This window comes from Actinia tenebrosa, unplaced genomic scaffold (assembly GCF_029948245.1).
Source record: "Actinia tenebrosa isolate PJP-AT-01 unplaced genomic scaffold, QUT_ActTen_1.0 PGA_scaffold15__27_contigs__length_11533743, whole genome shotgun sequence".
In the NCBI taxonomy this organism is placed as follows: Eukaryota; Metazoa; Cnidaria; class Anthozoa; order Actiniaria; family Actiniidae; genus Actinia; species Actinia tenebrosa.
The window spans coordinates 3,934,526-3,949,771 of record NW_028292575.1 but is presented as its reverse complement, the minus strand read 5'-3'; the positions used below and the strand labels follow the sequence as shown (position 1 = coordinate 3,949,771).

General features: G+C 35.2%; 2 protein-coding genes and 1 long non-coding RNA gene across 3 annotated transcripts; all 3 read left to right on the top strand.

Annotated features, from left to right (window-relative positions):
* Positions 1-1,027: 1,027 nt before the first annotated feature.
* On the top strand, positions 1,028-4,051 carry LOC148910869 (uncharacterized). Its single transcript, XR_016119886.1, has 3 exons — positions 1,028-1,293; positions 3,140-3,184; positions 3,915-4,051. It is a non-coding gene; the product is annotated as an uncharacterized LOC148910869 (long non-coding RNA).
* Positions 4,052-5,402: 1,351 nt separating this feature from the next.
* On the top strand, positions 5,403-8,366 carry LOC148910868 (tripartite motif-containing protein 2-like). The gene has a single exon (XM_089030798.1). The coding sequence runs from the start codon at positions 5,483-5,485 to the stop codon at positions 7,625-7,627; it is 2,145 nt and encodes a 714-aa protein (XP_088886924.1). The 5' UTR covers positions 5,403-5,482; the 3' UTR covers positions 7,628-8,366.
* Positions 8,367-8,766: 400 nt separating this feature from the next.
* LOC148910867 (1-phosphatidylinositol 4,5-bisphosphate phosphodiesterase delta-3-A-like) lies at positions 8,767-12,686 on the top strand. Its single transcript, XM_089030652.1, has 4 exons — positions 8,767-8,812; positions 9,279-9,425; positions 9,771-9,901; positions 12,516-12,686. The coding sequence occupies exons 1-4, from the start codon at positions 8,767-8,769 to the stop codon at positions 12,552-12,554; spliced, it is 363 nt and encodes a 120-aa protein (XP_088886778.1). The 3' UTR covers positions 12,555-12,686.
* The last annotated feature ends 2,560 nt before the right edge of the window (positions 12,687-15,246 follow it).

Sequence of the window (15,246 nt, the reverse complement as noted above, 5' to 3'; positions counted from 1 at the left end):
GGAGGGTCATAAGTCAATTTGGGATTTTGTTCACTATAAAATTGAAAAGATGCATATGAATGTATTTAAAATAACATTCATTGTTATATTGTTTACTGTATAAAGAACATAACTTGTCACAGGTGCAACCTCAAAACCATATGTGCTGAAATAATGTATAAACTGAGTATCCTTTGTAACAAAAACAGTACAAAAAACAGTAACTAAAAACAGTGCAAGTCACAACTTTCTATACTGTACTGTGGTAAAGCTATGCCACATTGATTGACTGTATATAAGATAACTGACTATGTCGTGTCTGTTTTGTCTTTGGTTGACAATAACAAAGAACTCCTCATTAGCTTCTCTTGTTAGATCAATCAAAGTGGTGGCTATTTCTTTGTTATTTATATCTTGAGGGCTTTTCAGTGATGTGGCTGCACCACAAGAATAGCGAGTTTTCCCGACTTGCATATCTCTCTTATAGGAAACATGCAGATTTCGCGCCAAAAACTATGCCTTCAGCTTGACTGATTGACTGGACTGGACGGTAGTTTTTGTTGGTCGATACCAACAAACCTTACAAATTGCGGAGTGGAGGATTTTCGAGCAGTTTAGTCGGCTGCAGTGATTGACACGTGTTTTCTCGCTGTAAAGGGCTGTGTTTCTATTTTTCTTAATTGCCAGGTTTCAACCCTATTTGGGACTTAGAAGTAGAGAAAGAGCCTCCACGTTCCCGAGCTGGTCATGATTCGGTTCGCAGTGGTGGACGAAGATGTTGGCAAGGATGATTTCATTGGTCAATTTTCACTTCCCTTCACAAGCCTTCAAGGCAGGTCATTTACTAAAACTAACAGTATTCCTTGCACACTTTCTTCAAAATTATTATCAATGGGCATCTGAGTGTACATTGCGTGTAATGTTTTCCTATTTCAGACCACGTGCCATTCTCTTGACAATGATATTCTTTGTTTGAATTGTATCTATATTCATGTGTTTTCTCATGCGCTACCGTTAAACAAGAGAAATGATACTCTAGGGAATGACACATGTCTGAAATGGGAAAACATTATACCCAACTAGGTACAAGGTCTATTCTCTCTTGTAAATCTATTCTCACGATCAATTCCAAATTCAAATTAAAAAAATCATTTTCTTAATGTTTGAATTGAAATCTACCCAGGTTATCGACATGTGCATCTCCTCAACATGAAAGGCGAACCCATTCCCCACGCGACCATCTTTGTTCACGTGACCATAGAAGATAATCCAAAATCATCCAGGTCAGCGAAATCCCACAGCGAGCCCAAACAGGTCAGTGGTGTTAAACATATAATGGAGAATTTATTATCTATGCGGTACGATATTATGGCAACATTGATTACCGACTGATTTACTCAGGGTTTGCCTTTCCATTTCAGCGTCAGAATAAATTAAAACGATTATTATAAAATATAATAGTAATTAATTGTTAATAAATAATAGTAATAATATCTATAAAAAGCTAAAATAAAGGTAAATAAAGAAGATGGATAAATACAAATGGTAAATACGATAATGATAAAACTAATAACTGTAATCATAATCCTAACCTATAGAGACGATGACAATGACAATGATAAAATAATGATGATGATAATATAATAAAGTCAATGATAATGAAGATAAAAAGTGACAATGAAAATGGCAATAATATAACTATAAAGATAATAATGATGATAAAATAATTCGTTAACCGCTTCCGAGTCACTCGGGGCGGAGGCTCCACTGTTTTCAGTCCAAGGTCCCACGGATTTATAATTAGTTTGTTTTGCTGTAAAACGGAGCATAAAAAATGAAATCTATAGATTGTCTCCAAACTCGGCAGACAGAATTATGACAATTTTTTAAAGCGAACAGGAGGACAATACTGTGAAAACCCATGTTTTAAAAATACAAGATTTAACGCAGATTTCTACGAAAAAGTATTGCACTTAAATGTGAATGTTATTTTAAGATTTCAACGTATTTTACTAAATACTTGAATAATCTGTGACAATGATAATAACCAAAGTCGACAATGAGATCAAGAATAAACAAAGAATAAAAACAGATAACATGTCACGCTTGTAACAAAATACTAAATTGTATAAAATACAAAAAAAAATTAAACTTGTTAAAATGATTTTTTTAAATTTCAACAAAACAATATATAGTGATGATAGTGATGATAACGAGGTCGATAATGGTGACGATGTTGATGATGACAATGGTGATTGTGACGTTGGTGGTGATAACGTTAATAATTATGATAAAGATTACGAAGGTTATGATGACGATGATGAAGGTGATGATGACTTGACTATGGTGATCGATGACGATAGTGGTGTTGATGATGATGATGGTGTCGATAATGGATGATGGCGATGGTGATGATGGTGATGATGGTGATGATGGTGATGATGGTGATGATGGTGATGATGACGGTAGTGATGATGATGATGGTGAAGATGATGATGATTACGATGATGATGATGGTAGTGATGATGATGATTATACTGGTGATGATGACGATTACGATTGTGATGATGGTAGTGATGATGATGAAGGTAGAGATGATGATAATTACGATGGTGATGATGATGACGATTATAATGGTAGTGATGATGATGATGATGATGGTGATGATGATGGTAGTGATGATGATGATTATATTGGTGATAATGATGATTACGATTGTGATGATGGTAGTGATGATGATAATTACAATGGTGATGATGATGACGATTATAATGGTAGTGATGATGATGATGATGATGGTGGTGATGATGGTAGTGATGATGATGATTATATTGGTGATAATGATGATTACGATTGTGATGATGGTAGTGATGATGATAATTACAATGGTGATGATGATGATGACGATGATGATGATGATGGTAGTGATGATAATGATGGTAGTGATGATGATGATGATGATGGTGATGATGATGGTAGTGATGATGATGAAGGTAGAGATAATGATGATTACGATGAAGCTACTTACGATAAAATTAAATTTATTTTGATATGGTTGCTAATAACATGACGATGAATTTAAACGCTAATTTCTTTTTCTGTCAACTTTTTTGGCCGATAAGCTGTGACATTTTGTCTTGTTTTTATTTTACCTCACTAGAAAAAAAAGCGAAAATAGACGGAATTGATCTCCCGATAGTTTAGTGTAAGTTATGTGTCGAAGCGGAAGACTAGATGATAAGTATGGAGTAAAATGTATTTATATTTATTTTATCTTATGCTTACCACACGTATCATTCGAGTTAGAAACGAGAATAGACGAGAAAGCTAAGAGACGTAAGTTTCGCCGTCCAAAGTACAATGTTGCTAGGATCTACGGCATAGGACAGAACGAAATCTTTGGTATTTATGTTTGTAACAGCCAACGACGTAGCCATGCAGTTCGCATGTACAAACAACAACAACAACAACAACAACAACAATGGATTAAAGGAACGATTCTAAAATTAGCATAAATGATTCTAAGAATAGCATCAAAAAGGGGTTATAATGGGGAACGGGGATTCCTTCTCTAAGATTATTTTCTATTGCACAGCCTTATTATATCGAGAAGTTTAAAAGCGAAAAGACTGTTGTGGACGTAATAACCTTGTAGTAGCTTTACGGCAAAACGTTCTCGTTTGTTACTAAAGTGATAAGTGTAGTATTTTGTCTATTCTTTCGTTTCTTATATTTTCCCTTCTCTTTATTCTACTCCTTCCTTTTTCTCTTTTCTTCGAATTTTTTTCTGCATTTCCACTGTCTCACCAAAATTCCTTTTTGTCAGGGTATCAATTCCACGTCACTGTGTGTGGTATCCTTGGGTGGAGAAGGAGGGGGAAAGTGTTTGTCTAAGATTCATAGACTTAGTCTCCACTCAACTTTTATTACCACAGGATTACCAGAACAACCCTGCGTCTCCTACGTTATCTTAACCAAGAAACATCCAAGGAAAATAAACACCAAGTAAAAGAACGACCTGCACCAATAAACAAAGCAATAATAGATAGGAATTATAACAAGTGATTAATATTTTTGTAGATATTATTAAAGATTATCAATTACGATCTATTAATGATCTAGAATATTTATACTTTCGCTAATATAAATAATGTTCAGATAAATCATACGTGCTCAAAAATCTAGATACATGAATACCAAGTCGCAATGAACTCCGTACTACGCATGACACAAGAGAAAGACATTTCAATCTCGTACCCAGAGCCTGCGTTTCTTCTGGCCTACGGTGAAGGACGAGGGCATAATCAACTTTTTGAGACCAGGATTTCTTGGACTTTAGGTATAAGAGCGCATTCGTTCAAAGGCTTGGCAAAAATAAAAAAAAGTATGTTCCCGATTTCCAATTTTTATTAAAGCATGATTTTCATTGTTCATATTTCACTTCACTTGCGCATGCGCCAAAAATGGATTATGCCAGAGCCCTCGTTTTTTGTACCTTTTGTTTTTGCCGCAGGCCAGAAGAAACGCAAGCTCTGGGTACGAGATTGAACACGGCCATTATTTAGGTCGGGCATAGTTAATGAAGGGGAACTTGGTATTAACTATGGGTAGAGAAGAGCAGATTTAAAAAAAAAAAAAACTTAACGGCCTCAAATCGCGTTGAAAATTTGCCAAAAGACTGAACAAGTAAAAGCAACAACTGCAGCAAGTTTTGAGGCAAATTGTTGAGTGAAACATTTTATTGTCATAACTTTATCATTAACTCCCATACATTCCCTTATAAACCATACACAGGAACCTTGTTTGGGCTGCCTGTGCTATCTTATAGCTGATTGGTGGAAGCATACGATTGCTTAACAGAGTAGTTGAATAATCAGATATCAAGATAATTTTGGGGTTCTCAAATAAAGTTATTTACCTTCGCAGTTTTTGTTCGTAATAATCATCGTTACTTATACTGTCACAATTTATTATTTTCGTTTCAATTTTCAATGTATTGTTATATCGATCTTGTATTTGTATTCAGCCAATTATTTTTGGGGGATATGAAACAAACTTTGATTCTTTAAATTTTCTCATTTTGTTACTTTGTTGATTTTGTTTTATTTATTTGTTTGTTTTTGATTATTTTTTGATTATTTCATTTCCTTTTTTGTTTTTGTTTATCTATTAAACTAATTTTGATTTTGATTTGTTTTGATTTGATAAAATTTGAATGACGTTGATATTTTTCATACTTTGACATACTTATTCAAATGCATATATAAGTTTCTCACAGTACCCACCAACGGGATCCAAGTGCTCTTCTAATGTATGTAGAAAATAAGCGTCATCACACAAAATGCCATGAAAATTCCGAGCCAAAGTTATAAATTATACACTCTTGGCGTGACAACATTTCAAGGAAGTAAGGTCACGCTCATTTCCAAGAATCGCCTGACAATAGACTGGCAAACAACATTATTCAAAAGACTCCCTTCAGCTCGTCTCAACTCCCGAAGACATGGAATCGTTTGTTGAAAATCTTAAGAAGGAACTCCAATGTTCCCTGTGTAATGATACTTTCACTGAACCAAAGATCTTGTCTTGTTTCCACACATTTTGTAAGCCTTGTGTCAAACGACACGCCGAGCAAGTCGACCAAATCAACATCTTCAAATGTCCTCGATGCAAATCACAGACTTCTCTACCAGAACTAAGCAGCGTCGAAGATCTACAGACAAATCTAATGCATTCAAGAATCGTAAAGGGTCTGGCGTTGGTAGAAGGAGAAAAGGTTTGTTCTTTTTCTGAGAGTCATTCGTCAGCTTCTTGGTATTGCTTTGACAGTGATCATTCACTGTGTCAAGAATGCGAGACAAGCCATTCGTTCTTCATTAAAGATCACAAGGTCGTTCGCCTGGCGGATTTGAAGAAAGAAGATATTCAGTTCGTAATCACAAGAGAAAGTCCTTGTACAAGTCACCCTCATCACAGGCTAGAGTTTTTCTGCGAAGATTGTGATGCAATGATTTGCTTGACATGCTTGAAACATCACAAGGATCATAAGACGATGTCATTGGATAAGTTTGCTTCGATCAAGAAAGCTGAATTGTCAAAGCATCTGCTGGTACTAGAGCAGTTGAGATTAGATGACAAGGAAAAGCAACAACAAGTAAAGATTGCTAACACAATCAAACAACAAGGAGAAAAGGCAAAAGAAGAAGTCAAAGACAAAACCAAGAAAATCATCCAAATACTACAAGACAACGAACGAGAATTGCTGAGACAAATCGATGAGAAGCTGGACATAGCCACAACAAACTTGAATATAATTCATCATATTCCAGCCGTCAAGGAATACATCAAGAATGTGATGGAAAGAGGACTGACAAGTGAAATGATGAACATTCTAGAGACACAATGCTCTCAGAACTTCATCTTCAACCATATTCCACCATACTCTAGAATTGAATATGTTGCTAATGAAGAGCTGATGCGACAAGTGAATTCAGGGCTGGGAGAAATACAAACTTATTCTTCCGAAACAGACCATACGAAGAGCACTATTCATGTGAGATCTGAGACGGATGCTTTAAAGAAAGAAACTTTGACAATGATAATCAAAACATCTACAGGAAAACCCCATCGTGATCCAAGGGATGTTATAGACGTTCAAATCGAGCCTGAAGAAAATGTGAAAATAGAAAAGAAATATGTGAGAACTGATGGTAAAGTAGAAGTTGAATTCATGGCTAAAGTAGCTGGTCAGTTGACAGCAGAGGTTCAAGTGAATGGGAATCATGTATCTAACAGTCCACTAGTGGTGAATGTCAAGCCACAAGAGATGAGAACAACAGGACAGTTTAACATGAAAGATGTAAATATAGATACTAGTTATGTTAATGGTATAGCAGTAAACAGAGACAATAGCAGGATCGCTGTTTCAAATGATTCTTCTCACTGTGTCCATGTATTCACCACTGATGGAGATCTCTTACTGAAGTATGGTAGTCAAGGTAGTGCACAGGGACAGTTTTATGGTCCTGAAGGTTTAGCATTTCTGAATGATACAGATTTAGTCATAGCAGACTTGGGTAATCATAGAATATGTATAGTGAACACTACAACAGGGACATTGGTCAAAACCTTTGGTAACCAAGGTAACGGCAATGGTCAGTTTCATTATCCATATGGAGTAAACGTTGATGACGATGGTAACATCATTGTGTGTGATCGTGATAATCATCGTGTTCAAGTCTTTACAAGAGACGGTGACTATCAATATCAGTTTGGTTTGACAACACAGGACATGTTTTATCCATTTGATGTGATAACACATGATGGACTGTTTTATGTCAGTGATTATTATAATCACGTTATTCATGTATTTGAGAAGAAAGGTAACAAACCGACTAGAATATCGACGATTAGTGGTCAAGGCAGTGCTGATGGTCAGCTGAATAGATCATGTGGACTGGCTATTGATAATGACCATCATCTACTGGTGTGTGATTTTGGTAATAACCGCGTACAAAAATTCACATTGGATGGTTTCTTTGTAGGAAGGACTTGTGATGTAATCGAGTACCCTATATATATAACTGTTTTGAAGGATGGTCAGTTATTAGTTAGTACGAGGGGTTCTGGTGTCTGTTATGTAAAGTAGAATTACCCATTATTTTCTGTAACATACTTTGATTGGTTTGACAAATGGATATCGCAGTGTTTGACATGTCCTTAAATATGACCATTTAAAGTTTAATATACATTTTATAAGTATTTTAATTGTATATCTAGGATAGTAGATCCGCGCGCGCAGTTCTTCCGTCTTTCTTATTGCGTAAATAAATTCAATACCGAAATAAAATTAGTAACTATAAAATGAATAAAACAACTTTTTCCGAGCTCTATTCAGTAATAAAGGAGTTAGGAAGTGCCATAAGCTCTCTAGAAGTGTGAGAAGCACTCGCAAACTGCTCGTGCTTCTCCTTACACTTCTTTCGTGTTTACGTCACTTCCTGCGTATTTATTACTGAACGGAGCACGGAAAAAGCTGTTTTATTTGTTGAATATCTATTTTTTACTTTTGATTTCTTTTGTTTTGATTTCGTTTCTTTCGCGTTCTTTAATTCGTTTTTGTTCTATTTATATTCGTTTTTCCTTTTATTGATATCTTGTTCATTTTTATCGTTATTGTAGTTTTGTATTGGCCGTGATATAATCTTTCATAACAAAGCGGCTCGTATTATTTAAGATCTCATTTTATTGGTTGTTTTAAAAAAACTATAAAAAAGAACTTTGTAGTAGTGAATAGCCGAGCTTCGTGCTATTTTTATCTCCACGTGTATATAATCTTTTACGCATACTATTAACCTTTATTTGAATAAAGACTTTTATAGTTCAAACACTAGGTCCAGAGGTAATATTCGTAAGAAATTTAAAATTAAAACTTAATTAGGGTCTGTGGACAACAAACAATTTTGCATGTGACGATTGGGAAAAAAAGATATTTCCATAAGAAATCCTTCTTGTTGAACTCGGTATTTAGGGACTGTGCAATAATTATCGGGAGGAGGGTTCTAAAATTTATAGGGGGGTCAAAAGTTAAAGTGGTAGGGTGGTTAGAAGCTAATTGCTTAAATATGGAGAGGGAGGGTCATAAGTCAATTTGGGATTTTGTTCACTATAAAATTGAAAAGATGCATATGAATGTATTTAAAAATAAACATTCATTGTTATATTGTTTACTGTATAAAGAACATAACTTGTCACAGGTGCAACCTCAAAACCATATGTGCTGAAATAATGTATAAACTGAGTATCCTTTGTAACAAAAACAGTACAAAAAACAGTAACTAAAAACAGTGCAAGTCACAACTTTCTATACTGTACTGTGGTAAAGCTATGCCACATTGATTGACTGTATATAAGATAACTGACTATGTCGTGTCTGTTTTGTCTTTGGTTGACAATAACAAAGAACTCCTCATTAGCTTCTCTTGTTAGATCAATCAAAGTGGTGGCTATTTCTTTGTTATTTATATCTTGAGGGCTTTTCAGTGATGTGGCTGCACCACAAGAATAGCGAGTTTTCCCGACTTGCATATCTCTCTTATAGGAAACATGCAGATTTCGCGCCAAAAACTATGCCTTCAGCTTGACTGATTGACTGGACTGGACGGTAGTTTTTGTTGGTCGATACCAACAAACCTTACAAATTGCAGAGCGGAGGATTTTCGAGCAGTTTAGTCGGCTGCAGTGATTGACACGTGTTTTCTCGCTGTAAAGGGCTGTGTTTCTATTTTTTTAATTGCAAGGTTTCAACCCTATTTGGGACTTAGAAGTAGAGAAAGAGCTCCACGTTCCCGAGCTGGTCATGATTCGGTTCGCAGTGTTGGACGAAGATGTTGGCAAGGATGATTTCATTGGTCAATTTTCACTTCCCTTCACAAGCCTTCAAACAGGTCATTTACTAAAACTAACAGTATTCCTTGCACACTTTCTTCAAAATTATTATCAATGGGCATCTGAGTGTACATTGCGTGTAATGTTTTCCTATTTCAGACCACGGGTCATTCTCTTGAGAATAATATTCTTTTTTGAATTGTATCTATATTCATGTGTTTTCTCATGCGCTACCGTTAAACAGAGAAATGATACTCTAGGGAATGACACGCGTCTGAAATGGGAAAACATTATGCCCAACTAGGTACAGAGGTCTATTCTCTCTTGTAAATCTATTCTCATGAGCAAATACAAAATCAAATAACAAAAACTTTTTCTTAATATTTGAATTGAAATCTACCCAGGTTATCGACATGTGCATCTCCTCAACATGAAAGGCGAACCCATTCCCCACGCGACCATCTTTGTTCACGTGACCATAGAAGATAATCCAAAATCATCCAAGTCAGCGAAATCCCACAGCGAGCCCAAACAGGTCAGTGGTGTTAAACATATAATGTAGGATTTATTATCTATGCGGTACGATATTATGGCAACATTGATTACCGACTGATTTACTCAGGGTTTGCCTTTCCATTTCAGCGTCAGAATAAATCAAAACAATTATTATAAAATATAATAGTAATTAATTGTTAATAAATAATAGTAATAATATCTATAAAAAGCTAAAATAAAGGTGAATAAAGAAGATGGATAAATACAAATGGTAAATACGATAATGATAAAACTAATAACTGTAATCATAATCCTAACCAATAGAGACGATGACAATGATAAAATAATGATGATGATAATATAATAAAGTCAATGATAATAAAGATAAAAAGTGACAATGAAAATGGCAATAATATAACTATAAAGATAATAATGATGATAAAATAATTCGGTAACTGCTTCCGAGTCACTCCGGGGCGGAGGCTCCACTGTTTTCAGTCCAAGGTCCCACTTATTTATAATTAGTTTGTTTTGCTGTAAAACGGAGCATAAAAAATGAAATCTATAGATTGTCTCCAAACTCGGCAGACAGAATTATGACAATTTTTTAAAGCGAACAGGAGGACAATACTGTGAAAACCCATGTTTTAAAAATACAAGATTTAACGCAGATTTTTACGAAAAAGTATTGCACTTAAATGTGAATGTTATTTTAAGATTTCAACGTATTTTACTAAATACTTGAATAATCTGTGACAATGATAATAACCAAAGTCGACAATGAGATCAAGAATAAACAAAGAATAAAAACAGATAACATGTCACGCTTGTAACAAAATACTAAATTGTATAAAATACAAAAAAAATTAAACTTGTTAAAATGATTTTTTTAAAATTTCAACAAAACAATATATAGTGATGATAGTGATGATAACGAGGTCGATAATGGTGACGATGTTGATGATGACAATGGTGATTGTGACGTTGGTGGTGATAACGTTAATAATTATGATAAAGATTACGAAGGTTATGATGACGATGATGAAGGTGATGATGACTTGACTATGGTGATCGATGACGATAGTGGTGTTGATGATGATGATGGTGTCGATAATGGATGATGGCGATGGTGATGATGGTGATGATGGTGATGATGACGGTAGTGATGATGATGATGGTAAAGATGATGATGATTACGATGATGATGATGGTAGTGATGATGATGATTATACTGGTGATGATGACGATTACGATTGTGATGATGGTAGTGATGATGATGAAGGTAGAGATGATGATAATTACGATGGTGATGATGATGACGATTATAATAGTAGTGATGATGATGATGATGATGGTGATGATGATGGTAGTGATGATGATGATTATATTGGTGATAATGATGATTACGATTGTGATGGTGGTAGTGATGATGATAATTACAATGGTGATGATGATGATGACGATGATGATGATGATGGTAGTTATGATAATGATGGTAGTGATGATGATGATGATGATGGTGATGATGATGGTAGTGATGATGATGAAGGTAGAGATAATGATGATTACGATGAAGCTATTGACGATAAAATTAACTTTATTTTGATATGGTTGCTAATAACATGACGATGAATTTAAACGCTAATTTCTTTTTCTGTCAACTTTTTTGGCCGATAAGCTGTGACATTTTGTCTTGTTTTTATTTGACCTCACTAGAAAAAAAAGCGAAAATAGACGGAATTGATCTCCCGATAGTTTAGTGTAAGTTATGTGTCGAAGCGGAAGACTAGATGATAAGTATGGAGTAAAATGTATTTATATTTATTTTATCATATGCTTACCACACGTATCATTCGAGTTAGAAACGAGAATAGACGAGAAAGCTAAGAGACGTAAGTTTCGCCGTCCAAAGTACAATGTTGCTAGGATCTACGGCATAGGACAGAACGAAATCTTTGGTATTTATGTTTGTAACCATCTTTGGCACCGCTTAATGCTATTTTTAGGCCATAATTTTTTTTTTAAGCTTATACTGCGCGCGCTATACTCTGTTTGGTTACTTATCCCCCCCCCCCCCCCCCCCTCCAAAAAACAACAACAACAACAACAAAAAAAAAAAACAGCCAACGACGTAGCCATGCAGTTCGCATGTACAAACAACAACAACAACAACAACAATGGATTAAAGGAACGATTCTAAAATTAGCATAAATGATTCTAAAAATAGCATCAAAAAGGGGTTATAATCGGGAACGGGGATTCCTTCTCTAAGATTATTTTCTATTGCACAGCCTTATTATATCGAGAAGTTTAAAAGCGAAAAGACTGTTGTGGACGTAATAACCTTGTAGTAGCTTTACGGCAAAACGTTCTCGTTTGTTACTAAAGTGATAAGTGTAGTATTTTGTCTATTCTTTCCTTTCTTATATTTTTCCTTCTTTGCTAAATTTTCCCTTCCTTCTCTTTATTCTACTCCTTCCTTTTTCTCTTTTCTTCGAATTTTTTTCTGCATTTTCACTGTCTCACCAAAATTCCTTTTTGTCAGGGTATCAATTCCACGTCACTGTGTGTGGTATCCTTGGGTGGAGAAGGAGGGGGAAAGTGTTTGTCTAAGATTCATAGACTTAGTCTCCACTCAACTTTTATTACCACAGGATTACCAGAACAACCCTGCGTCTCCTACGTTATCTTAACCAAGAAACATCCAAGGAAAATAAACACCAAGTAAAAGAACGACCTGCACCAATAAACAAAGCAATAATAGATAGGAATTATAACAAGTGATTAATATTTTTGTAGATATTTATTAAAGATTATCAATTAAGATCAATGAATGATCTAGAATATTTATACTTTTGCTAATATAAATAATGTTCAGATAAATCATATGTGCTCAAAAATCTAGATACATGAATACCAAGTCGCAATGAACTCCGTACTACGCATGACACAAGAGAAAGACATTTCAATCTCGTACCCAGAGCCTGCGTTTCTTCTGGCCTACGGTGAAGGACGAGGGCATAATCAATTTTTTGAGACCAGGATTTCTTGGACTTTAGGTATAAGAGCGCATTCGTTCAAAAGCTTGGCAAAAATTAAAAAAAGTATGTTCCCGATTTCCAATTTTTATTAAAGCATGATTTTCATTGTTCATATTTCACTTCACTTGCGCATGCGCCAAAAATGGATTATGCCAGAGCCCTCGTTTTTTTTTTTTTTTTTTTTGCCGCAGGCGAGAAGAAACGCAGGCTCTAGGTACGATATTGAACACGACCATTATTTAGGTAGAGCATAGTTAATGAAGGGGAACCTGCTATTAACTATGGGTAGAGAAGAGCAGATTTTAAAAAAAACACTTAACGGCCTCAAATCGCGCTGAAACGTCGCCAGAAGACTGAACAAAGTAAAAGCAACAACTACAGCAAGTTTTGAGGCAAATTGTTGAGTGAAACATTTTATTGTCATGACTTTCTCATAACTCCCATACATTCCCTTATAAACCATACACAGCAACCTTGTTTGGGCTGCCTGTGCTATCTTATAGCTGATTGGTGGAAGCATACGATTGCGCAACAGAGTAGTTGAATAATCAGATATCAAGATAAGTTTGGGGTTCTCAAATAAAGTTATTTACCTTCGTAGCTTTTGTTCGAAATAATCATCGTTACTTATACTATCATAATTTATTATTTTAGTTCCAATTTTCTATTTATTGTTATATTGATCGTGTATTTGAATTCAACCAATGATTTTTTTTCACAGGAAATAAAACAGACTTTGATTCTTTAAATTTTCTCATTTTGATTTTTTTATTTATTTGTTTGTTTGCATCTATTTTTTTTTTCTTTCTTTTATTTCATTTTGTTTTTATTATTTTTTACCTATTAAACCATTTTTTTTTTTAGATTTGTTTTGATTTGATTAAATTTGAATCACGTTGACATTTTTCATACTTTGACATTCTCATTCAAATGCATACATAACTTTCTCACAGTAACCCCCCAACGACGGGATCCAAGTGTTCTTCTAATGATGTATGTAGAAAATATACGTCACACAAAATTCCATGAAAATTCCTTACTATCGATCACGTGACATGTTGGAGACTGGTTCACTTCACAATTTAGAGGCGTACAACTTCTTTTTCGTAAGTGGCTGGGTTAATGGGCTTAGTGGAAAGCGACTTAAGGACAAAAATCATCTTGTATTTGCAAGGTTAAGTACAAACACAATTTTTGTGCTTTGTTTTTACGTTGCTAAGCAAAAACGTGCTGAGTATTAAAGCAGCTCGAGCTTGCTTTCTTTAGTATTCTGATAGGATATAACCTGTTATGATTCATTATTATAATTAAGATGATTGTCTTTGATTTAGGTAAATCACTCACGAAGATCGACTTGTACTCCATTAAAGACTTGGGTAATAGTGAAAAGAAAATGGTGAGGTAGTTACAGCACATTGCAACTGCATGGCCGGGTATGAAGCAAAATAATAATAATAATAATAAAAGAAAATTGTTCGTTCCATTCTTTTTGACTTGTGTGTTTCGTTCAATTTGACAGCAACGAGACATTAGAGGGCCATTTTGCTCGACGCTTTTTCAATAATTCACTTTCTTTTTTGCCTCGACGAGTTGATTTTTGAGGTACTCTGAAGAACCTTTTGTCTTTGTCCCTTTGCTTTCGATTAGAACACCCATAAACAGAGCAGGAATCCGGCATTTTCGTAGTAATACTCACAAACAAAGTACACTCGCTTTACAAATGGAATTTATAATTGCCCCCCAGCCAAAGGTTTGACAGGCCGGATGTACCGGAAGTGACGTCTATTGATAGTAAAGAATTCAAAATTATACATTCATCGCGTGACATCATTTCAAGGAAGTAAGGTCACGCTCATTTCCAAGAATCGACTGACAATAGACTGACAAACAACATTATTCAGACAACTCCCTCATCTCGTCTCAACTTTCGAAGACATGGAATCGTTTGTCGATGATATTAAGAAAGAACTCCAATGTCCGCTATGTAATGATACTTTCACTGAACCAAAGATCTTGTCTTGTTTCCACACATTTTGTAAGCCCTGCGTCAAACGACACGCCGAGCAAGTCGACCAAATCAACATCTTCAAGTGTCCTCGATGCAAATCACAGACTTCTCTTCCAGAACTAAGCAGCGTCGAAGATCTACAGCCAAGTCTATTGCATTCTCGAATGTTGAAGGGTCTGGCGTTGGTAGAAGGAGAAAAGGCTTGTTCGGTTTCTGAGAGTCATTCGTCAGCTTCTTGGTATTGTTTTGATTGTGATCGCTCGATGTGTGATGAATGCGAGAAGAGTCATTCATTGTTCATTAAAGATCACAAGGTCGTTCGTTTGGCTGATTTGA

What these genes read in the sequence shown, in the direction of transcription:
- LOC148910868 (XM_089030798.1), top strand. Translation starts at nt 5,483, where the DNA reads ATGGAATCGTTTGTTGAAAATCTTAAGAAGGAACTCCAATGTTCCCTG.
- LOC148910867 (XM_089030652.1), top strand. Translation starts at nt 8,767, where the DNA reads ATGTATAAACTGAGTATCCTTTGTAACAAAAACAGTACAAAAAACA. An exon ending in CTTCACAAGCCTTCAAACAG is followed by an intron (nt 9,426 to 9,770) that starts GTCATTTACTAA and finishes AAATCTACCCAG; the next exon opens with GTTATCGACATGTGCATCTC. An exon ending in CCCACAGCGAGCCCAAACAG is followed by an intron (nt 9,902 to 12,515) that starts GTCAGTGGTGTT and finishes TTATTACCACAG; the next exon opens with GATTACCAGAACAACCCTGC.